The sequence below is a fragment of the Amblyomma mixtum genome, chromosome 2, assembly GCF_055824585.1.
Source record: "Amblyomma mixtum isolate Tamu chromosome 2, ASM5582458v1, whole genome shotgun sequence".
NCBI lineage: Eukaryota > Metazoa > Arthropoda > Arachnida > Ixodida > Ixodidae > Amblyomma > Amblyomma mixtum.
Window position 1 is genome coordinate 60,959,934 of NC_143013.1, and position 24,237 is coordinate 60,984,170.

The window sequence follows — 24,237 nt, forward strand, 5'->3', positions numbered from 1 at the left end:
TCAAACTTGTTGGGGACATCCTGATAGCGCTGATGACCGCAGAGAATGGAAGGAAATGGGCGTTTGCGAAGTTTCCTCGCATTGGACCACGCGCCAATGAAGTACTTATCGTTGTTCTCAGATAACTTGTAAAAACCAGGAAGAAGTTCAAACGACAAAGATGTGCACCCTTTCGCGCACAATCAGTGTGTTCAGGTACATATGTTCAAAAACTGTGATTTGACATTACTAGATATAATTATTTTATCATCATCATCAGCCTGGTTATACGTCCTTTACAGAGAATAGACCGCTCCCACTGATTTCCAATTACTTCAGACCTTCGCCAGCTGCCGCCACCCTATCCTTTGCAGACTTATTCATCTTATCTCTCCACTTGACTTCCTGCCATGCTCTACTATACTTCTGTGTAATTACTCAGAACATCATAAGAATTTATTTACGATTAAAATTGCCATCGCCCGAGAGCGGCACTTGAATATACCGCTTTCGACCGCATTGTAGGCAGCTAGCGACACCTGCGGGCTGATAACTCGGATTCTCGTTACATTCCTACCGAGTGGCAGGTCTGCATTGCGTGCGTTAAGTCGACCTGGATTGGATAGAAATTTTCTATCCAATCCGATCCGTTCGCGGTCCGCTTCGTTGCCGGTAGGTTCTGCATTTTATGCTGCTGCTTAGCGCAGTATAAGTTATTGCAGCCGTGGAACCTTGAGCTGCTTGAGCTCCGGGCTCATTGAACTCGTTTGCCTTGGCCGTACTGACGCGGCGGCATCTTCTCCGTGCTTATCCCCTAATTGTGCGTGCTACTCAAGGACGCAGTTCGCCAACGGGTCGTCTCCACGGGTTAAAAAACATGGCAACAGGTAAGTCTTCCGCTTATGTAATTCCCTCAGTAAATATAGGAAATAACGAGAAAAAAAAAATTATCTACTAGCCACCTCCCACCTCGGGGTTGACCATGTGCTGCTGTGCTTTTCTTTTTGTATTTTTTAGTGCTAGTTTAACGAGGACAGTTTATCGTGTCGGCAGTACGCACAAGCGGTAACGGCTACAGCTGTGGTCGTTGCAGTTATCACGTCCTTGTGACATTTGGTACCCAGCGTGTTAGGGAAAGCTAGGTCCATTTTAAGCGCTTCCATTGAAGCGAGCGCGAGTTCAGTTCCCCAGAACATTGACCGGTAGTTTGTCGACAAAGCTTTTGTTGTGACGACCGCGCTTCCAGCGCGCTACTAAGGGAGCAAACGCATTCCTTCTTGAATAGCCGGATAAGAATATGGTTGCTCACGTTAAGCGTAATTTTCCAATACTCGCTTGAAAACTTGCAGCCCGCCATGCTTCGCGTGGCGTGTTTAATTGTTGGCTGTTAGCATTCACAAGACAGTCATTTTTAGAAGCCGGAAGCGGTTCGACTAGAAGCGTCGCGTTAAACACCTGCTGCATCATAGCCTCCGCTACATCAATGTTTTCAAGCGTCCAGTTGTAGCCAAAGCGGTTTTACACACACCTTCAGCAAATGTCACATGATGCTCAGAAACACGTACTAGCTTGGTACTAATTTTTCGGTTTTGACCTTCCCTTGTTTAGCCATGCAGACCCGAGTTTGGGCGCACACTTGTGTCGGCAGCGCTTAGATTGATTCCCGCGTTATGAGTGATAACACTAAAGAAAAATTCGTTTGTCTGAAGCGCAGCTGCTTCACTTTTCGTAGTTTTATGCCTACTTCGTTGTATGATTCTCGCGTTGTGAGTGATAACACTAAATGAAAATTCGTTTCTCTGAAGCGCAGCTGCTTCACTTTTCGTAGTTTTATGCCTACTTCGTTGTAAGCGATGATGCTGCTGTTTGAAGGAAGTTCTGACAGTACACTGTTGGCTTTGCAATTGCTGTTCAGTGGAAAGGTAGTGCCACTCGTGTCAGTCGCGCCTGACAAATGGTATTCTGAGTTTTACTAGTGCGTGCAAACTAACCTAACTTGCCTCATCAATTTTGCGAGTCTGCTTCGGCGACGAACGTGCTCAAATATGACTCCCTGCCGCGACGGTCACTCAGCACAAGGGAGGATGGGTGGGAGGCGTCAACTCTTCAGTAAAAAATTTTCCAGCCCTTTTTTTTAATGAAGAAAGTTCAATAAATGCATTGCGCGAATTGCGCGAATAGGACTAGAACGAACACTTGTGATGTTTCCACATAAACCAACAAGATAAACACCAGCACGAGATTGCTGCCTGCATCTTGTCTCGAGTGGAGTGACCCTGTTGGGATAACGTTTGTGAAGGCGCATTTGCGAAACAAAGCTACAAAAGCAAAACTTAATACAAATTTTTTGCAGTAGTAGAAATTGCTTGCGGGTACACAAAAATAGACATGCAACAAAGGCATGTTTAGCTTTTCTAACGCCCTCAGCTTGTCTAACGCCATTTATGCTGGCCCAGGCACACGTTGCTGGCAGTCTTATAAAGGCACTTATTTCATTATCAGTTCATGTTATACCTGCATGCTGTCACCATTAGCCTTTGATCATTGCTCTGTCAATTTAGATTAGCTTGTCCATAAGTGCTCTTTTAAATCTTATATTTTGGAATAAGTTTCACAGAGGCCTTAGTTAACGCTTTCAGACGCCGTTCTTTGTTTTGATCGAAAAGTGATTTTTCGGCCTAAATCTTATATTCAGGCCTCAAGAAATCGAATTTGTTAATGTCCAGTGCGAAAGACCAGTGGGTAAGTTTTTTTCAGGGATGTGCAATATTTCGTACGGAATGTCAGATTGGTTGGAAATAGTGACATGGAAATTCCTGGATTTGTCATGTAAGCACCTGAGAGATCGTGGAATCGCTTTGTTTCAAAAATGCGCATTACACTCAAAATTGAGCAAAAAAACAATCCGTTATCGCTATATCGCAAAAAATACCAACTTATTTGCGACAAGAATAATGCTAAAGCTAAATCTGGATGAAACAATGAAATCACTGCCAGGTGCAGCATACTCAGAAAAAGCTGTGTACAAAGCTGCTTACGAAGCTGTGTGTTGTTTGTGTACGAAATTGTATACAAAGCACCTTAAAGGTTTAACTCAAAGCTGCATTCTATGGTGTTGTAAGATTCAAATTTGATCATTCTCACCATTCTGATTTCACCAAATTTGCACTAACGAGTGTAGTTTGGGGAACTTCGGATACCTGATTTTGAGACGAAGCCACAGAGCTGCAAACATGCAGTCTAGTAATTGCAAATTGTGCAGTTTTCGGCTTTGCAGTGAGAAAGTGTGGGCCTCATGAATTTCCACTTCTATCATTCTCTACAATCAGTGTTAACCTTTACTTCCAAGATTTCAGTAAATTGTGACAACGTAGCAGTTGCTTAATGAAGACCATACCTGCTGTCCAGTCTGTCTATTCAGGGAGGCAGCACGGTGCTCTGGTACTGAAGTTTCATTAGGTTGCACGAGGAGGTGAACATAAGATTGCAGGCTCAATCCTGGTCACAGGAACTGCATTTCTATGGTAGCAAAATGCAAAAAACTCTCTTGCTGCAATTTTTTCCACGTTAAAGAGAATTTTTTTTTTATGTTCAGGCATATTGCTGAAATGTTTATAGTAGGTTCTCCTCACTCAATCCTCTGAACCTTTGTGCCCAGTTTCGCAGTCGCGTGGCATTTTCTTTGGACACAAATCAGTTTGAAAAATTCCGGTTTTGTGGCCTCCGTTGGGACTTCTTCAGGCAGCCATGAATGTGTAACATCACGAGCTACCTGCCCATTGATATTCGCTCTGCATTTGCTCTGCAGAAGAGATTCAATCTTGTTTGTGGCCATTTCAGACAAATAACAATTGAAGTTATCACTGATTTTCCAGTTTAGCTATTTAACATGCACATGAGGGGGTTTCGTGACAGTATTCATGGCTTCACTTGTTGGTCTATCATGTAGTAACGTGTTGGTCGAAACCCAGTTCCTGTGCTGACCTCCTAGTGTTTGCTGTTTTGCAAATGTTTTACTAATTATTTTGAGAAACTATTCAATGCAATTAAGGGAGGGAAGTTCAAGAAGTATAATGCAATAGTCAACTCAAATTGTTATTAAACCTTCCTCAAGAGCTGCCTTTTAAGGAAGCCCTGCGACACCAATGTGTGCTTTTGTGCATTTCTTCTGATCTCGCCTTCCCGTTTCGTGCACTGTTTTGTCAGATTTCCTTGTGTTCTGTTACCGCACATAGATGCCACCATTGGCCAGTCTCCTTACACAAGAGGAGAGCACATTCACAAGCACATCACTAAAAAAACTTCAGTAATGCACTCACGCACAATTGACTTAGCAGATGGTTTGTACAGGCTGCACTAGGTCATGCATTATCACGGATTCTGCCCCTGGAGCAAGCTGGCGTACCCAAAAAGCCAAGGAAAAGTCGGGAAAACCCCACCTACATGTGGAAGCGTCTGGAGAACATGTTTTGTGCCTCCTTGAGGAAACTGTTGTTGTCAAAATTAACCTGGGAATTGCCTTAGCAATGCACTATGCAGTTGCTTCCTCAGCTTTTGCTCGTAAAAATTGATCAGTTAACTATTATAGCCACAGTGGGGCCCAGGGCAAATCTTTCCTTCTGTAGTCTTGAGCAGTAATTTCCTTATTTCAGGTCATTGAATGCACCGTGCTTAGAACTGTTTTAGGGCTCCCGATTTCTGCTCGGCGTGTGTTCCTCTGTGTCTGTGTCCCTCACATTGTTGCCAGCCCGATGACGGTGATGCATGCCGGCAACAAGCTTTTCTTTCCCTGTGTCGTCTTTCCCCTCCCTGCTCCTGCTAGGTCATCGGATCCTTGTGGTTGTTCTTGTGTTTGGCATATTTTTTTACGGAATTTTCATCGGCTTGCCAGAAGAAAAGACGACGACCGTCGTCCCAAGGAATGACCTCGACCAGCCATCATCCGCCGACATCAAGAGCTCGTGGCGTTCGTTCAACTACAAGAAGCTGAATGTGCCGAGCAGTGTCAGCAGCACAGCAAACCAGGTCAAGCCAACGGAGGCGACTGTCATTGTCGATGTAAGTGGCCTCTGGGGCATGGCACAGACAATTGGTTTATGGGCGTTTAACTTCTTAGAGACTCGGGCTATGAGGGATGCCGTAGTGAATGAAGGGCTTCGGAAATTTCGACCACCTGGGATTCTTTAACGTGCACTAACATCGCACAGCACACGGGCCTCTAGAATTCCGCCTCCATCAAAATTCGACCGCTGCGGCCAGGACCAAACCCGCATAGACGGGTGAAATTTTAGCATAGTGGCTGCACTCTACGGAGGGTCTGTACAGTGCAGCCACTGTGTACAGTGTCCCATTACACTACCCATTACTTACTTGCCGATTCTGTATGTGTTCCTTAATCACTAATTGAATATGTCGTGAAGGAGAAAGTGCTGTTGAAAGCTCTAACAACTGAACTCAGCTCCTCACTGTGTGCAGTGGCTGCAGTCTACGGTGGGTTTGTACAGTGCACCCACTGCGTGCAGTTCAGTGCTCGAGTTCAGTTGGTAGAGCCTATAACAAGCGCTTTTTCCTTCTCAATAACACATATTCAGTCATTGAGTGCGGAACGCAGTGCAGAATCTTCAAATAAGCTGTGGGTAATGTCAAGACACTAAGAATAAATTGAAGTGGGCCTGTATCAATCGTGTACAGAGTTCTGTTGATAAAGATGTTTGCTTTCACTGAAAGAGGAGGTTTTATAGGCTAGACAAAGTAAAAACAAATCACGTGCAGGTGTCGCCACCACCAGGCTAGGCTGCACTGGCAATCACTTCCAAACGGTGATCAGTCCTCTTTTTGGCCTCAGTGTTATGAGTTTGGGTTGAATGCTGAGAATTTTTAAATCAGATTTTTCTCGGCAGTAAATGGATCTTTTGCTGTCAGACGAACTTAGTCAGAAAAAGACAAATCAGTTATTGGTGTGAAAAAAAAATTCGAGTTGTCCTCCGTGTTTCTTTGAAAACGGCTTTTTTTTCTGGAACTGGTTTTTCTACCTGATCTGGGAAGCCTAATGTAAGCAGCCGTAGTGTGATACCAGTGCATGCACTGACAGTGAGTATCGAAAAAGTTGCTTGTGGCGTTACCATGATTGGCATATGAGCTTGGCCTACAGTGAAACTGCGTTTGCTGTCTCTGGCTACCAAAATTTCTGCCAATTCGAAGCCTATGCAAGCTGGTTACGCCCAACAGTCCCGAAAAATGCGTGCCGTAGCCAAGACTACGAGAGAGTGTCACTTTGACGTCACTTTTGTGTGGCTGCATCTTTCCTTTGCGTGTGTTCCACTGCAGGACCTCACTGTGTTCTATCGAGAGGTGAACCCTGATGGGGCCTGCACCGACCTGAGTGTCCTCATGCTGCATGGCGCGGCCTTCAAGTCGGAGACCTGGTTCAACCTCGGGACACTCGGCATGCTGGGCCTCATGGGATACAGAGTGGTGGCCATCGACATGCCTGGTTAGTGAGAGCAGTGCGGCGCGTTTGTCGCCAGTCCTCCCCATTGCCCTTTATTTCCATGTGCTGTACAAAGTTTGCCTAGGATGCGCTATGGTCTCAGCCCGACCGAGCTCATTCTGCTGTGCATGTTTAAGCTAATCCTGAGTGTGACAGGCTTGGTGAGTGTTTCATGCCTGAACACAACCACTGCATCTTAGAGCAAAGGTTTACATGCTCTGGCTGTCAAGCTGTTGGACAGATGAAGTCCACATGTACGACGCACAAAAAAAGAAACAATGAGACAGGTTTTTCTTTATGTGTCATCCATTTAGAATTCATCTTCACAATAGCAAAGCACCACCAACCTGCCCTACAACGTAACTCATTAACTTTCATGCAAGCGCATGCTCGTAGATTTCAAAGCCGTGTAGACACAAAGTAACGTGAATTCGGTAGCTGCTGTTTTTTTTTTTCTACACATCACATAAACACTGCATGAAAGAGGTACGGCAAAAATCTTCCACCTATTGAAAAATTGAGAGTGCGACACCGTGTGGTGACCACTGTACCCACTTGTTGCTATATTTCAGGAAATGCTTGCCTTTTGTCAAACTCTCCAATCTTTCTACTTGTTGGCAAGTCTGTTTAGTGTTTGTTTTCATGTTGATTGTCTTGCACGATGCCCCCATATTACCTTGTGGCTGAAAGAGGAAGCTGGCACGGCAAAGCGTCCTGCACTGATCATTGTGCACTGTACCAAAATTGTCCATGGTAGTTCAAAAACAGTCCTAGAAGTGTGGACCGGCACAGAAAGAACGGGCACACCGGTATCATGTAGAATGCACATGCGCACTGCGATAATCTGATGTTACACGCTATGCTGTCAGGTGCCTAAGGTGGACAAGTAAGTGGTCTACTTGGTGTCGCATCCGTGCCGCGGCGGTGGCCTGGTTGTCTGAGCATCCTCCTGGTATGCAGGAGATGCAGGGTTCAATCCTTAGTGCCAATGGTGATAAAATGAGTACAAGTGTTCCCTGGCCTTATGCTTGGCTTCTTTTGGGTGAAGTGTGTGGGAAATGGGTCTGACCTCGCCTTATGTAAAGAAAAGTACCTCGTGCCATGGCGCTCTTTGGCCAAAGCTGCCCTAGCACCATTAAAAACGAAATCATCATCATAAGTTGCAGTACACAAAGGAGGGGCAATGTGCTTGTTGCCTTCTCGTGTTCTGCGTCCTGCCTCGATCCATGCTGTTCACACTCTGTCTTTGAGACATTGGGCGATGGGTGCACTGTTGTTGATTGGTATGTGCTCGCACGGGTGTTAAAATGAACATGCATTTACTGAAACATACGACATTTAATGTGCCTCATTGCCTTCGTACTCTTCATTGATGTCTGCTTTACAATTTCTCATCCTCGCCCTCACTGATGTCATTAAACAGAGCTTCGTACAGTGGTGCAGTAATAGTACTGCTGAATGTGCCTTTGTCTTTTAGTTCACTGAATTCTCTTTCCATGGCTGCATGACAGCATGATCACTGAGCCAGGGCAATGTGGCACCTTTTCTTCGGAGCCGCCGCAGTGGCTCAATGGTTATGGCGCTCGGCTGCTGACCCGAAAGATGCGGGTTCGATCCCGGCCGCGGCGGTCGAATTTTGATGGAGGCGAAACTCTAGAGGCCAGTGTACTGTGCGATGTCAGTGCACGTTAAAGAACCCCAGGTGGTCGAAATTTCCGGAGCCCTTCACTATGGCGTCCCTCGCAGCCTGAGTCGCTTTTGGACAGTAAACCCCCATGAACGAAGCCAAACCTTTTCTTCGGTGTCTGGTAATGAAGGCGTGTTAAATGCTTCCTCGGCAGGTTTCGGCAATTCCCCAGATGGCAAGATCCCTGACAAGGCAGCGTTTGTCCAGCACCTTGTGGCCGCCCTTCACCTTCAGCGGCCAGTGATTGTGAGCCCCAGCCTGAGTGGCCAGCTCAGCCTGCCCTTTCTCATCAAGCACTGGCAGCAGATGGCTGGCTATGTTCCGGTTGCCCCCGTCGGCTGGAATGTGCTGGAGCAGGTGCAATGCGACACCGGTGATGCTCCGGTGGACAAGTCTGCTGTGCACCCACCACTCCAGGTGCACCTGCCCAAGCAGATCCCAAACCTCAGCTGCATAAAGGTGAGGCTGAGAGAAAGGACGGCAAGTGTTCACTTTTACTGTCTCGCTGAGCTGAGTTTACCCTCCCCAGCTGCTGAGCAACTCTGCTGCTGAGCAACTCTGCTGCTGAGCAACTCTGCTGCTGAGCAACTCTGCTGCTGAGCAACTCTGCTGCTGAGCAACTCTGCTGCTGAGCAACTCTGCTGCTGAGCAACTCTGCTGCTGAGCAACTCTGCTGCTGAGCAACTCTGCTGCTGAGCAACTCTGCTGCTGAGCAACTCTGCTGCTGAGCAACTCTGCTGCTGAGCAACTCTGCTGCTGAGCAACTCTGCTGCTGAGCAACTCTGCTGCTGAGCAACTCTGCTGCTGAGCAACTCTGCTGCTGAGCAACTCTGCTGCTGAGCAACCCTGCTGCTGAGCAACTCTGCTGCTGAGTTAAGCAGTGAATCTGGGTAACGTTTTGCTGAGGTTCACTGCTTAACTTTAATTGCATGCTGTAGTACTTTCATCCTGTGGCTGTGGATGTGATCTGGACTGTTTGTGCAGTAGCATTCACTTGGGCCTACCTGTAACGAACACTCGATAATTGTAGAAAAGCATGACTGTCAAAAGAACACCAATCTGAAGAATGTGTTGCTACACCGCGGTGTGCAAACTGTGAAGGAGTCCATGCTGCCTATTCCAGATCTTGTCCTTCTTGGAAAAAAGAAAAAGAAATCATTACTCTCAAGACTACTGAAAACATTTCTTTCAAGGAAGCAAGAAGGCGATATGCTCAAACAAACACATTCTCCTTCAGTGCAAAACCAAACTTTGCCGATGTGGTGCGTGGGCGCGGCACACCACACCAGGCTTCGGCACCTGTCCAGGCCACACGCAGTGAGCGTGTGGCGGGGCCACCCGCGCCCCCGTGTGGAGTAGCGCAAACCCCGAAGGAGGCAACGCAGACCCCCGGGTTGGCGGGCCTCAAGACCTCTTCCCACAGGTCGAGGTCTAACTTGAAAATCAACGTGCCTCCCGCACGGTCGTCCAGCGCCTCTGCAGAGGCGATGGACACAACAACCCAAGGCAGCCCCGTGCCGTCCACGTCGGACGGACGGCGAAGCTCCTTGGATCGACTGAAAAATTTCAGGTCCCGAGTCACGGGGCCAAATCCAAGTTAATTTTAGTTTTTCTTCACGCACACACAACCTAAAGATGGCTTTCATAATACACTGGAACTGCCGAGGACTCGTAAATAACTATACAGATATCAAAGACATTTTAAACACAAATTCTCCTGTTGCTTTATGCCTGCAGGAAACCAATTTAGGTCCTCGGCACACAAAGGTGCTAAAAAAATACACTGTCTTCCGCCAGGACCGAGAAGGGGCGAGCAGACTCTCGGGAGGCGTAGCCATCGTTGTGCAGCCTGGAGTAGCAGCTCGCGAGCTCAAAGTGAAAACTAAATTCGAAGCCGTAGCAGCCACTGTGGTTGCTCACAAAACCATCACACTTTGTTCCATATATCTTCAACCGCACCTCGAAGTAACGCAGCATGAATTAGAGAACCTTTTAGAACAGTTGCCAGAACCATACGTGGTGGTGGGAGATTTTAACGCACACTCTTGTTTTTGGGGCAGTGATAAAACCGATAGTAGGGGTCATGTCGTTGAGGATTTTATACTATCAAATAACATTTGTCTCCTAAACACCGGTAAGCCCACTTATTGCTGTCCTAGCTCAGGAAAAATGAGTGTTTTAGATTTGTCTTTTAGTTCTCCATCTGTTTTTAGCGATTTTAAATGGGGTGTTTTAGACAACCCCTATGGAAGCGATCATCTGCCTGTTGAAATCAGCCTGTCATCCCCACCATCAGTCATCCCGACAAAGCCACGGCTCTGGAAGCTTCATTTAGCAGACTGGCAACTTTTTAGAACACAAGCCACTTTAGAAAAAATTGTTTTAGAGAATCTTAATATCAATGAAATAAATGAACAATTCACAACTTGTATTCTCGCTGCCGCACACTCGGCTATACCTCAGTCTTCAGGAATAGTACGGCAAAACCATAAAGTGTGGTGGACTGAAGATTGCAAAGAAGCAGAAAAACTGCAAAACAAAGCTTGGGGTATATTTCGCAGATACCCTACGCAGGAGAACCTTATTAACTTTAAGAAAGCAAGAGCTAGGGCTCGGACCGTACGTCGAAATGCCGAAAAAGCATCATGGCAGAGCTTCGTTTCATCAATAAACAGCCACATCACATAAAAAAAATGTGGGAGCAGGTACATAAACTAGATGGTCGTTACTCCCCATTCACGGTTCCTCTTCTGACGGCTCCTGGTGTGCAGACAAATATAAAAGAACAAGCAGATATATTAGGTGAACATTTTTCCACTATATCGAGTTCCTCTCACTACACAGAATCATTTTTAAAATATAAAAACACGGCCGAAAGACAGAGACTGCCGACAACAGGCAATGCTCACGAAGCATATAATATCCCAATTACACTACAAGAAATTAAGAGCGTACTTTCTGCCGGTAAAAAGACTGCACCAGGACCAGATGGCATTCATTACGAAATGCTCGCCCATCTGTCTGAGCCTGCTGTGGTATCACTTCTCACATTTTTTAACAAAATATGGGTATCAGGAGAAATACCAGAGGCTTGGAAAAAAGCCATTGTGGTACCATTCTTAAAGCCCGGAAAGCTGCCTACATCCCCTGGCAATTACAGACCCATAGCTCTGACAAGCGTACTTGCAAAATCCTTTGAAAGTGTTCTGAACATAAGGTTGATGTTTGTATTAGAATCACGTGAACATCTTGACATTCATCAGTGTGGGTACAAAAAAGTATGCTCTACAACAGACCATCTTGTTCGCCTTGAGAACACAGTTCGAGAAGCATTTATACACAGACAACACTGCCTTGCGGTCTTTTTTGATTTAGAGAAAGCTTATGACACCACATGGAGGTTCGGCATTCTGCGGGACCTTGGAGACCTCGGCATACGTGGTAGGATGCTGAAATGCTTGAGTGACTTTTTGTCCAACCGTTCATTTGAAGTACGTCTCGGTGCCACTCTTTCTAACAAGTTCACTCAAGAGAATGGCGTACCTCAGGGATGCATATTAAGCACTACGCTCTTCATAGTAAAAATGAACTCCCTAGCAAAAATAATTCCAAAGTCCATCATGTATTCAATCTATGTCTACGATCTCCAGATTGCTTGCACATCCTCTAGTGTTACATCGTGTGAAAGGCAAATACAGCTGACAGTAAACAGACTAACAACATGGGCAGATAAAAATGGATTCAAGTTTTCCTCGCTAAAGTCAGTAGCTGTACTCTTCTCGCTTAGAAGAGGGCTGCACACCGATCCCACTCTTTTCCTGAATGAGGTCACATTACCAGTGAACGATGAACACAAGTTTTTGGGAGTAACTTTTGACAAAAAACTCACATTCCTGCCACACATAAACACCCTCAAAAAGAAAGCTTCTCAATCCCTGAATATAATAAAAGTACTGTCACGAAAACATTGGGGTTCCGACAGAACATGTCTTTTAAAAATTCACCGTTCTGTAGTGCGCTCTACCCTTAATTATAGATGTATCGTGTATGGCTCAGCGAGACCATCATACCTTAAATGACTAGATCCAGTACACAACCTAGGTTTGCGTCTTTCCACCGGTGCATACAGGACGTCACCCATAAACAGTCTTTATGCAGAAACCAACGAACCATCACTTGCAGATCGAAGAACCATGCTCACATGCTCATACATTTTAAAAATCCGTTCGCTGCCCAAACACCTATGTTACCCCACAGTCACAAAATGCCCATCAAGAACACTGTATAACAACAAGTCGCTAGCTATAAGGCCACTCCTCCTGCGTTTTGAAGAGATGTGCCGAAACCTCGGCGTTCTAAACACACTACCTGCCATTGCACCAAGACGAAATCCACTGCCTCCATGGTACAATTTTCCTGCAATCTGTGACCTCACTCTTACACACTTCCATAAAAAAACAAACTCCACAACAACATATAATACAAGAATTCCTTGCACTGAAAAAAAAATACAATAGTTTTACGGATTTCTACACGGATGGATCAAAAACAGATGTTTACGTAGGAAGTGCAGTGGTACGAGGGAATTCGGAGAAAACAATAAGACTTCCACAGTGCACATCCATCTTCACTGCAGAAAGTTACGCAGTCTGTATGGCCATAGAAAAAATAGTTAACGAGAACCTCCCAAACAGTATTATTTATACAGACTCCTTAAGTGTAATTACAGCTCTCCACTCTGGAAACGCTATCACTCCTATACTTGGTGACATCATACACGACATAGTAACAGCCACAGCTCGAGGACAAAACATAAAACTCTGCTAGGTACCTAGTCATGTTGGAATAACAGGCAACGAGAGAGCAGATCTGTGTGCTGCTAAGGCTCGTGGAAGGGAAATTCAAAAAGTAAGTATACCCTATAATGACTACATGAAATCAATAGAAAGGAAACTAAGGAAAAAGTGGCAGTCGGCTTGGAACAGTGAAGTAAAAAATAAACTGCACTTGGTAAAACCAGTTTTAGGTGAATTTAAGTCGTGTGTGCACCAGGAACGTTTTAAAAAAGTTATCTTATGCCGTCTCCGAATAGGCCACACGCACCTTACACACAACTTTCTCCTTACAAAAAAAGACAAACCTGTTTGCGAAGAATGCGGAGACGAACTATCTGTTAACCATATTTTAATCTCTTGTGTTAAACTTGAAAAACTGAGAAAAAAGTATTTTAGTCAATTTTATAGAGAATGCATTCCTTTCCATCCAGCACTGCTCTTACACGATAATGCCATTGTTAACATTCCTTCTATATTTAGCTTTTTAAAAGAAGCAGGCGTACTGGAAAAACTACAATTATTGAACCACTGGCTCACTCTATTACATGATACACCTCAGCCACTTTCTCAGTCCTGAGAAGGCTGAGGCTTTTATTTGATTGGTTGGGATCCTCGACATCCTTGGCCAGCCAAGGATGGACGCTGAGGCTGCCTGACCTTTTTTTAAAGCTTTTACCATTAGCCATTCTTAAATCTCGTTTTGTCTGTTATTACTAGGTAGTTAAACTTTTTAGGCTTTTTACACCACTGATCACGTTCCACATTTTTATTATATCCCGCAGAAAACATTTTCCATACCTTGTGCTTGGCGCATGATGGCCTTAGCTGCCTATGTGCCATAAAACCCAACACAACCCAACCCAACGCATGACTGCTGTAATTTTTGTTCAGACAGTGGCACCTTGCTTGGATAGGACAAACAGGCGCTGCTGAATAGAAGTAGGAGCCACCTCTACTTGCATGGGATAGCAACATTCCGTTTCACACCTGTTTTCCTCCTTCATCGTCTTCAAATTTCACCGTTCATGGCATGCTCGGTTAGGCATGCTCTGACCGCAGTTCCCAAGTTGGCTGCTTTGGCCATGTTGCATGCTGGGCTGCTTAAAACTTTCAGTTCCGCACACCAGAAACAGCTTTTGCTTTGTGGGATTACTGTGACTGAAGAGCTTAGTGGTCAAGCACTACAGCAGCGCCATTGTATTGGACCGGAAGACCCATTGGATAAGTAGCTCCTTTTTTTTGCTTCATCTGGAAGGCGGTTGTCCCCCCCCCCCCCCCCCCCCCCCCACACACACTTTTTTTTTTTCCCTGGCTGCATCTTGTCTGGTTCAGTCCAGTATGACAAGGAGCCAGGGTCGTCCTCTAAGCCAGGCGCTTGTCTTTTTATCCGCGGGGGAACCCAACATGTCCCGAATTCCACCCTTTCCTTCTTGACATGCGCCTTTCACCTTTCACCTCATCTAAAGTGCGGTGAGGTGAAAGCATTTAGCGCTGTGTTGCTGCTTGTGTCACTGATGTGTGGTTAAGATGTTAAGTACACAATTGTTTGTGAATCTTAAATGCTGCAGACACTGGAGGGCGTTTGGGAGGCATCTGTCTGATTCGACGCCTTTCTGCAAACACTCTCCAGCGTCCTAGACAAGGAGAACTACATATGCGTTGGTAGGAAGTAGCGTAGCCATTAGCGCGCTCAGCTGCGGAACGGAAGGATGGTGGTTCGAATCCTATCGTGCACAAAGATTTTTCTTTGGTCTGACCAGAAGAAGCGTGACAGCTCTGCTGACAACCTTTTGCAGACAACGATGAGGCATTGAAGGCTTTCGCCTTAAAATATTCTTATTGTCCAAAATCTGGTGTCATCCAAAACAAGCCAACTGTCTCACTACATCAGCGTTGTGCACCGCAGGCCACTGCTGACTGCTCCCAATATGTACAACGCGGCTGGCGATCGCGTTGTGGCATATGGGCAGCTCTTTGTGTTCGTGGGTGCAATCACGGCTCGCACGTTCGTATTACGTGTAGTGGTGCGGGAGAGCGTTTGGAACATTATAAATTCTGCACGTTGTGCACAATCTGCTCAAGCTGGGGAATATGCGAATTCGTATCAACCATGTTTGTATGATTGAGATTCTGCTGTGTAGGCTGCCATATTGTCTTCTGGATCACCTTTCACGCTCGCTGTTGCCAAGCATTCCCTGGGCATCTCCTTATTGTTCACTGAACCACTCTGTGCACTTTGCTGCAAGCATAGTGGATAGGTAGTGCGAGGTGCAAAAGCAGTCCAGCGAGCAATATGACTGCGCCCATGCTGGAAAGGTCTATACTATGCACAAAATGGCCAGTGGAGTTCGGTTGGGGTTTTTTATAGCTCCTTAATATCAGGTACATGGGCTTCTGTAGAAACTTTTATGGTGATTAGCCATTCCCTCGTTATATTCATTGATTCTTCATTAATTCCTTATAAACTGCTTTGTTACAGCTAGGTGTGACTGTACTCAGATGAGACTACTCCAGTGTAGGAATTGTTTCTGAAGTACTGTTTCAGCTTTTCATGGGGAGTGATCTCCAGCCAAGCACTGGTTTGGTGTTCTGTTAGGTGCCATTCAACTTTCTTCCGGTCTGGTGTGTCTCCGTCATGGGGAAAGAGATGTGCTGACATCCCAGTGATGTTCGAACGAGATGCCAGTGTGTCCACTGGGGGCATCCTTGCTGCTAGGTGGTTTGTTGACCCGTTTATGTAGTGTTGCTCAGTATGTCCTGGCACTGATTTTGCTTTTTGCACTCAACTAACTGTTTAAATGCATTTTTAATGTGTGTGAGGCTAACTTAAGAAACAAAGCAAGCAATTATTGATGCTCAGAACCCTTTGCTAAAGGTTCCAGGCAGCAGTTGCTAAATTTGGTCTTGGCAATCCACAAAATTTGGAGAATCCTTTTCAGTCCTGCAGTTGGTTGATCCGGGATGCAGCAGAGCTTTTTCAGTGTACTGTGATGGAAATGTAGTGCAGTGGCCTAATATTGCCATCAGACCTTTTTTGAGGAAAAATCTGCTTGGAAACCCACTCTCATGGTGGCAATTGGTGAATCGAAATTGGCGAATATGGAAGCACACCGGTTATAAGGGCAGCTGTGTAATGATTGGCCGAATACTGTTGACGCATTACTGAAAAATTCATTTTTGGTTCAATTTATTGTGATATCTGTGAAGGGGATTGTTGGTGGAATACTAGCGGTTATATTTGACTCTACTTTGTACTGTAAGAAAACAAGAAAAATTGGTAGGTGTGCGAAAGCAGGTGTTCATTCTTCAGTTGGAGAGGACACTTAAAGGGACAGTGAGGAGAGCACTTAATATTTTTTTTATAGTAAAATCCGATAGTTCGGCATGTCATGGCTTTGTTGCCACTTGGCCGGCAGCGAAAGATGCCTTTATTTCTAAGAAATTTGGATTCGAAGTTGAAAAAGTTTTTCCCGCCGCTCTGATTCAAACTTGGGATTCTCCTATGACTACACAGGACTAAGAGACATGAAACATGACGTGCACATGACGTAACGCAGACTCCGTGATTTCTGGCGGCCAGCAGTGCGGCCTAGCAGCAGCCGAAAAGAAAGCTACCGCCGGCCGCACGTTGAAGGCATCTATCTGCTATTGCGGCCGTCGCTACAGTCGCTTCGATTACGTTTGCACTGGCGTTTTGCCAGCGTTACGATGGATCTCGTTCTCGAAGTCGTCAACGAAGTTCTCGCAAATAGACACCTTTAGCATACCGTGTACCTTGTTACCGCTAGCGGAATACCGGGAGCCCGCCTACCGCCGGAAAACAGGTGCTGATTTGTCCCGATGCTTCAGGAGTGCGCGTAGCTGCCGGGCACGTGGCGCCATCTGGCGACGTCAAGGAGATTTGCGCATGCATTGGCTGCGCCTCAGTGATTCATGGTTTCTCTGCTCCTGGTGTTGCTAGAACCATTCGTTCTAGCAACACTGTTTTGTCCTATGACCTCATCACGCTTGTACTTGCGAGTTTGGCCTGTGGCGGCGATACCTGTATTTTGGCTCTTGCTCTTTTCTACGTTACAAGAGCTTTGTTGTCAGTATGAGTGGCGTTTTTGTAATCAGGAGCTGGTATTCTGTTGATACAAGCCAAATTCAATTTCTCCTCAGTGTCCCTTTAAGCTTTGCCTTAATGTCATGACGCGATAGCTGTAGTGGGTTAATGTCCATAAATGCAGAATTGCTCATTCTCTACTTAACATTCATAGATGCGGCGAGTCCTCATACCATTGTACCAGCGCAGTGGTGCAGTGGTGCACCACTGCACTGGCCGGTGGCTGTTTCTATCACAGCCACCGGTAGAGAATGTGTCACCGATGTCGGCCAATTCGTTTTTGAAAGCAGGGGGTCCACGGACCATGCGACGAGTGGTTAGACCTGGCGTAGTATTGCTTTCGCAATGAACGTTTTAAGGTGTCCAGCCTTTGTCTTAGGCTCTGCTTTCTGGTGCGTGTGTGTTGGCAGGTGCCGACGCTGGTGGTGTTTGGCGAGCATGACCGGGGCACCAGTTCGGCCATGCTGCACCTGCTGCCCAACAGCGTGGCCGTCGAGGTCCCCCACGGCCGACACCCGGCCTACCTGGACAACCCTAACCTGTGGCACCAGGCGCTCTACAACTTCCTCCTTCGACTGCGACACGAGTTGAAGGCCACCACCACCGCCACTGGGGGCTCGTGAGCGCCCAGTCACGCTCTTCACACAAACGCACACATCTGGGGAAGGGGGGAACAGATGGCTTGAACTGTCGAAGCTTGCGAAACGCGGGAAGGGATTCGTTCGTAAATGATGTTGCATCGCAGGGGTTTTAGGGTGACTGGGTGGTGAAGGAAGTTTGGAAATGACCGTGAAGTAGCCGAAGCAAGCAACAGCTGTTGTGGGAAGCATGTCATGGTGGATGTGTGTGGGGCGGGGAGGGGGCTAGTGAAAGAAGGCAGTTTTGGCGCACATTGAAAGTATTTTTTTCTTACACCATGTAAACCACGCCGCAAGCAAGAAGGTTACAGTGCTGGTGTGCCGTTTCCAGCATCGTAGCCTGTTTAAACTGTTGGTATGCGTAGAAGGGTCCTGCCCATCTTGGTTTAGAAATGTGAAATATTAGTGGCACTGTTCACTGAGGTCGTTGGTAGGAAATAGCTCCTAGGAATCCTACAGTCTCGGAATTCAAATTCGGTTTCTTTTCTGCCTGGAGTGCTGGTGTTACTGGTGTTGTGATCTTTATTCGTGGCCTTCTGAAGTCGCGAGCTTGTTTGGTTTGGTCCAGGACAATCAGTGTGGATGCGAAGTGTGGCCTTTGCACATGTTTAGTGTGCGTGTGTTGAAACGGTGCAATTTTATGTTGAGAGCGTAAGGTATTGCTGGCTGTTGATAGAGTACACAACTGTGTGAGCCTCGGGAATTGTGGAGTGAGGCTCTTCACGCTCGATTTATTCGCATCGTCCACGAGCATTGTGGAACGATGCCCCACATTTTTCAGCCTCCTTTACTGCGAGGTGAAAGCCCGAGTGCTTTTGATCGTTTTTTTTTTGTGTGTGTGTGTGTAGAGAAATGCTGCGCTTTTGCAATGCCCGAGTTGAAACTACCTCTCATTGAGACTGCTGATGTCGCAGTAAGCCATAAATATACTATTTCCAGAGTAATGTTATTCAGAAAACTGTTAGTTTGTTTTTTAATGTTTAAGTGCACAAGTAAATGTGATTGTCAGGTTCTTGACAGAGCTGTATGAAGTGGAACTAAGCACTTCTCTCACGTGTACATTGCATACTGTAGACAATGTTGATGCATAGTACTACCATTTGGTTACTTCTGGCAATTGTTCATTTTTGGACTGCTGAACTTGTCTTGCTGGTGTTGCAACATATAAAAGAAACAAAACGTGTGGCAATGTTTGACTTGTGCAATGCTGCTCCACATTCTAGGTACGTGTTACGTATTCTTTTCAAGTATTTTTGCTGCAAGCGCACCATTCAGAGCATAACATATCTTGAAGCTTTTTGCCATAGCTGTTTCTACAGTAGGTTTTCCGTTCACTAGTGCTTTTTTTCTTTTCTATGCATTGCAGATTATGTTCATTCCTGATGCTCTCATTTTGGATTTTTTATCTAACTACAGAATTTCCACAGAACTGTCTTAGTCAGGCAGGCACAGAGATGTTTATCTGATTTGCTTCGAGACCCTAACCACTGTGCGACACACAAAAAAATTGAAAGGTTTCCCAGCAGCGTGTAATAAAAAATGCAACTTTTCTCCATTCGCGCACAGAATTTCGGCATCTGCGAAATTGCCATTTTATTGCAAAGACATTGGCAGGAAAGGACATTGTTTGCCTTATTGCAGTGCTACCCTGCAGTTCTAGCTGACAATTAATGCTTCACAGAAGAATTTTATGCAGCCAACTGGAAACATTTCTGAACGAAAAGGACTACCTGAAGTCATGTTCAGGAGGTTCGGACTGACTGCAACAGCAGATAATTGTATGCCGGTTAGTTGTGTGGCAAGACGACACTGGTATGGCTTTCTTGGTTTGTGACCTCCACTGTCAGCGCCTGAGTTATCGTACTACTAAAGCAGCTTGGGATATGATGAACGGTTGGTGATATGGTGATCGGTTGAGGTTACCAATGTAGCAGCTCTGTGATTAGCACTTAGCATGAATAGTGCACAATTCGTGATCGCACAGCTCCTCTAACAGCTGCTTCGTGCACTGTGGGTTTTATGTCCACACTGAACTGTGTAAAAATTCAGCATTTTCTTCGGCATTTACCTCAGATGCTCAGGAATTTTAGAGTAGTATGCCTCAAAATCGGAACATTACAGTTTGTAATTATTTTTCTTTAAAATGCACGGGTGTTTTAGCTTAGCTTTGTTAAGCACAGGCAATGATAAAAGCCATGACATTCCAGAATATTGTTACTGCTGGCCCTTACACTGCAGAAAAACCAGCAAATTAGGGTAATTAGGACAATACCAGATTCCGAATCACCTGCTGGTTTAGTGGGGGATCACTGAAATTCTTCAATTGCTCTATTAGTGGGGTTGCGATGAGAGATTTTGCAACGGGCCTCCAGCACTTATGGTAGCTTACATTCTGGCTTTACTTTTTTAAACATGGCGGGCAATATGATTTGTGCAATGTTGCAGGGATTTGATATTCCTTTGCAACCTGAAACAAACTTTTGACACTTGTATACGTTCTCTTCCATATGCAACGTGCCAGCCACTCTAGGGTTACCCTAGACCTTTCGTATTAATCGATAGACTGCAAGCTGTTTCTTCTGTATTGGCAAGATGTTCTGTATTGGCAAGACATGTTCACGTAAACATGCCGGTGGAAGCCTGTTCCTTCGTAAGGGATGTGGTCCACTTTCCCCCACTGTGCAGAGCTTTACTGCTGTACGCCTTATCATTTTTTTGTTATACCGTGCCATGAGCTTAGTTCCTTTTGGGGAAATAACGAAGCAGTTATCGAAAATGGATCTTGCAGATCGGAGATCTACTACAAACAAGCTAGTCCTATTGCAAGAGTTGCTGGTTGGCCTGTTCGACCATGTGAATTGTTAGGGGCTATTTATGGCAGGGGGATTTGTAGCTATGAAAACCAGGACAGGTCAGTAAACACTGGACTGGCCCTGACTTCCAACTGGTTTATTCCATGTTTCAGCCACCTTTTTTGTACATTTCACCAGTCATATCAGTGCATGAAAAACCTGCACGAAAGGCAAGGCCTATCCTCGGAGACGAGATAAAACCTACAGCTTTCATAGATCTATGTTATATAAATTTGACTGATGTATGGCTAATTGGCTTGTATGGCTGATGGAATGTGTATAAAAGTTGGCTGAAGTATAAAATAATTTAATTGGAAGTCCGCACTAGTCCTAGGTGTTTGTTTCTTCACCTGTCCGATCTTTTTGTGCAGCAAAGCTTCTTCTTCGCTGAGCTTTCCAATGAAAAGTTTTTCTTAAGAATGGCAAATTGTTCTGCTATGCGCATTCGAATACGAGTGCATTCTCTCCAGACACATTTTTTTTTTAACAGGTGATCAGTGAAAGTTTTGTAACAGTTGTGATATCTTTTAAATCTTGCAGAGTACTCGAATATATGGTAGCTTTCTGTAGCCACATTGTTGCTTTTTTTTTTCGCTTGTCGTCAAGGTGCGTGCCACTGTTAATTGCAATCGTGGTGCAATCAAGAGATATTTTTTGATGCGCGCTGTTCAAGCCCACCTTTACGCATTTACATCCCGAAATTGCACAAAGTATGTTTTCTTGGAAGAAGAGTTATTTTCATATATCTCTGCTTTCGTCAGCCTAAATGTACATGAAACTAATTTCAGAGTTGTTTTTGTTGCTGTTTCAAAGTGGTGAGTTTTGATGCCTCTTTATTTTTGTATGATTTTGATGTTGAAAATAAATTTTGTGCAAAAAATTTCTGGTGCTCTCAACTTGGTCGGCATGAGAAAATTGCTTTCGCATGCCTCAGAACCGCGCACCTACTTGGTTAAGTTGCTGCAGTTATAATCTTCTGAGCCATGGTTGATGTGCCAGAAGGGACATGGCAGGTATTAGAGGAAACTGGAAGTTATGCTAGGCTAATAGATTGTCCTTTAGGAGCACCACTAGAGTATTTCCTGCCGTAAAGAGCAGACACTGTTCTTCACAAAACCACAAATGCAGTTCCCGTTTTCTCACCCAGATGGCGCTACTGGCACCATCTGTTGGCGCTTTGTACACGATTGTGTACAATGCGCCTGAAAGGGTTAAGTTGCTGCGCTCAGGCGCATGATTGCTTCACGTGAAGCAAGCAATACTTTGCGTTCTAGTGTCATGGCTGCACTTGCTGAGCTGCTGGATTTTTAAGTGGTCATTGAACAGGAATGCTGCACTTTAAAACGATGAACCAATTGTGGCTGGGAAGAACTCTCAAGGGGCACCATTACAGGTCTTCGGATTTTACGTAATTTTCTGGCTTGTCCAAGTTAGGGTCTCTATAAAAAATGACTAATTTATTACCGTGCGGACACTTGTCTCTTAGTCCAACTCTGGTGGTCCTTTACGTAGCACACCCAATACATCGGTTCTTCTTTTCGACTGACTGCATTTGATGGCACTGTGTTCCCGACTGCCTGAAACTCGACATGGTGTGCAGCAACTTCCTGTTTGAAGAGATATCAGAGCTCCACAGGAGTTAGTTCAGATGGGATCAGCTTCGGATGAGTACAGTGAGAGTACAGCAAAAAATTGAAGTCCACAGAAACAATGGTAATTCTTGGCCATATTTCCTCTTTGCTAGCACAACTTATTCAATCAATATTCATTGGAGTACACCCTTATGCTGTTAAGAAGGTAAATGCAAGTATACGGCTATACTGCTATAAACATGGTAAAACGAAAAGCTACGGAAACATCACATCTCAATCATAAAAGGCCTATTAGAGCTTGCATAACGTAATTAGTTAGCGGAAGTCTAATTATTCAAATTGATAACTTTTGACGGGGATGATCTTCAAACCAACATAGGCTTGAAACCAGCTTAGTGAAGAGGCTTCATGCCAGCACTGAGAGCTTGCTTGGAGAATAAACGACTGGCACAAACCTCCAAAACTGTGTACACTAGAAGGAGACTGCGTGTTGCACTCGTGGGCACAATCATGGCAACGGCCTCTCGGCAAACGGCATTTATCAGTCTGGACCCACTTTACAGCTAACAAGGGTGCAAAGAATGCGTGAGTGAAGTGTGTGATAAGTGGCATTGTTGCCAAGGCCCTCCTTTTTCTTTGTCTACACCGGCAGCCGTAAGCGTTTGCATTGTTCTTTTGTTGCAGCTGATAGCTCCAAACGTGGCTGCAGGATTTTGCTGGAACATACACAAAATGTAGAACATCAGAAGACTGCCACAAGCAGTTGCTGGTGTCCAGGCTTAACTGCACCCTATTCTGGCTCCCCTGCAATGCGCTAGCATTACCTTTCATAGAGACCTTGGCAAATTGTATTGCTTGCAAAGCACCACTTCAATTCTTTGCTTTACCGATGTCCCCTCATCTCAACCTTTTGGCCCCCAGGGCAGCAGCATGATATGTTATTCGAGTAACCCTTTCCGACAATTCTTTTATCAAAATGCAAGCTCTGGCTTTTGCTTGTCTGTTCAGCAACGTCGACCAGCTACCATGGGTGAGAGGCAAGAGCCTGTGAATGTTTGGAATATCGAACATAGATCATTTCTCACTTTTAGGTTCATAATTTATTTGAATAAAATCATAACCAGCTCTGGTGGACAGCTATTGCAGCAACAAGAGACATTTCTTGAAACACCACCAAGGTGCAAACATCGTGAGCAGAAATTTAAAAATACGTAGCTCCTTTTTTAGCACTATTTATCTTCACCGCTATATTAGCGCACAACTGGACCTTTCTGTATGAAAGGGGCAAGCACAAATTTTGTCGTAAATTTTTCTTAGAGGACCACAGACACCCTAGTTGCACGTTTTCTCCCAAACGATGCATTAGACATTAGAATACATGGTTTACCATGTGGTATCCGCCAACAACCGCTAAATAATTTAGAATTAAACTTCTTTTTGATGCTGTTTTGATTTTGTCTTCATCAACCAAAAGATAGCTGTAAAGCACTGAGAGTATTTACGCATGAAAAAAACTGCAATAATAACTGGTTATATATACGTCGTTAGTTTAGTTGTCATTCTAGGTCTTGAAGCAGGCTGGCTTAAGTATTGTAGTGAATTAAAACTGTGTATTAGCAGTTACATAGCAGTTTTTCATGTTTCGTGTGATTGAAATGCTCCCAAAGCGTCACAGCCATCGTTGGGATGAATTCGAAATTGAAACTTGAAACAGCACGAGAAGAATGGTTTAGCGGTTGTGGGCGAATACCACGTGGTGAACAAGGTATTCTAATCTATAACACTGCATTTGAAAGAAAAAAGCATGGAATTATAGTTAGGTGTCTATAGTGCTTTAAATTTGTGCAAAGAGGCTTGCACGTTTTTGCACTAACTCAGCAGCTGTTAGCACATGGTAAAAAATGTACCCGTCTCCATATTGTAGTCAACCGTTCAACCAAAAACTTTCAGTTAGCTTGCTTCAGCCATGCAGTCCGTAACCAATTTATGCATCGGCCTGAGATTTCAGTGTGTGGCCTAATATACCAATGTAAAACAACAAGACCAAACACGCAGCACC

General features: G+C 45.1%; 1 protein-coding gene across 2 annotated transcripts; it reads left to right on the forward strand.

The window, feature by feature from the left end:
- The first annotated feature begins 611 nt into the window (after window positions 1-611).
- LOC149359504 (putative protein-lysine deacylase ABHD14B) lies at window positions 612-21,468 on the forward strand. Of its 2 annotated transcripts, none has more exons than XM_089571715.1 (5): window positions 612-866; window positions 4,802-5,037; window positions 6,307-6,472; window positions 8,311-8,615; window positions 17,507-21,468. In XM_089571715.1, the coding sequence occupies exons 1-5, from the start codon at window positions 857-859 to the stop codon at window positions 17,717-17,719; spliced, it is 930 nt and encodes a 309-aa protein (XP_089427841.1). In that variant the 5' UTR covers window positions 612-856; the 3' UTR covers window positions 17,720-21,468. The 2 variants fall into 2 exon arrangements, with proteins under 2 accessions (XP_089427841.1, XP_089427842.1); XM_089571716.1 differs by having other exon boundaries at window positions 4,871-5,037.
- The last annotated feature ends 2,769 nt before the right edge of the window (window positions 21,469-24,237 follow it).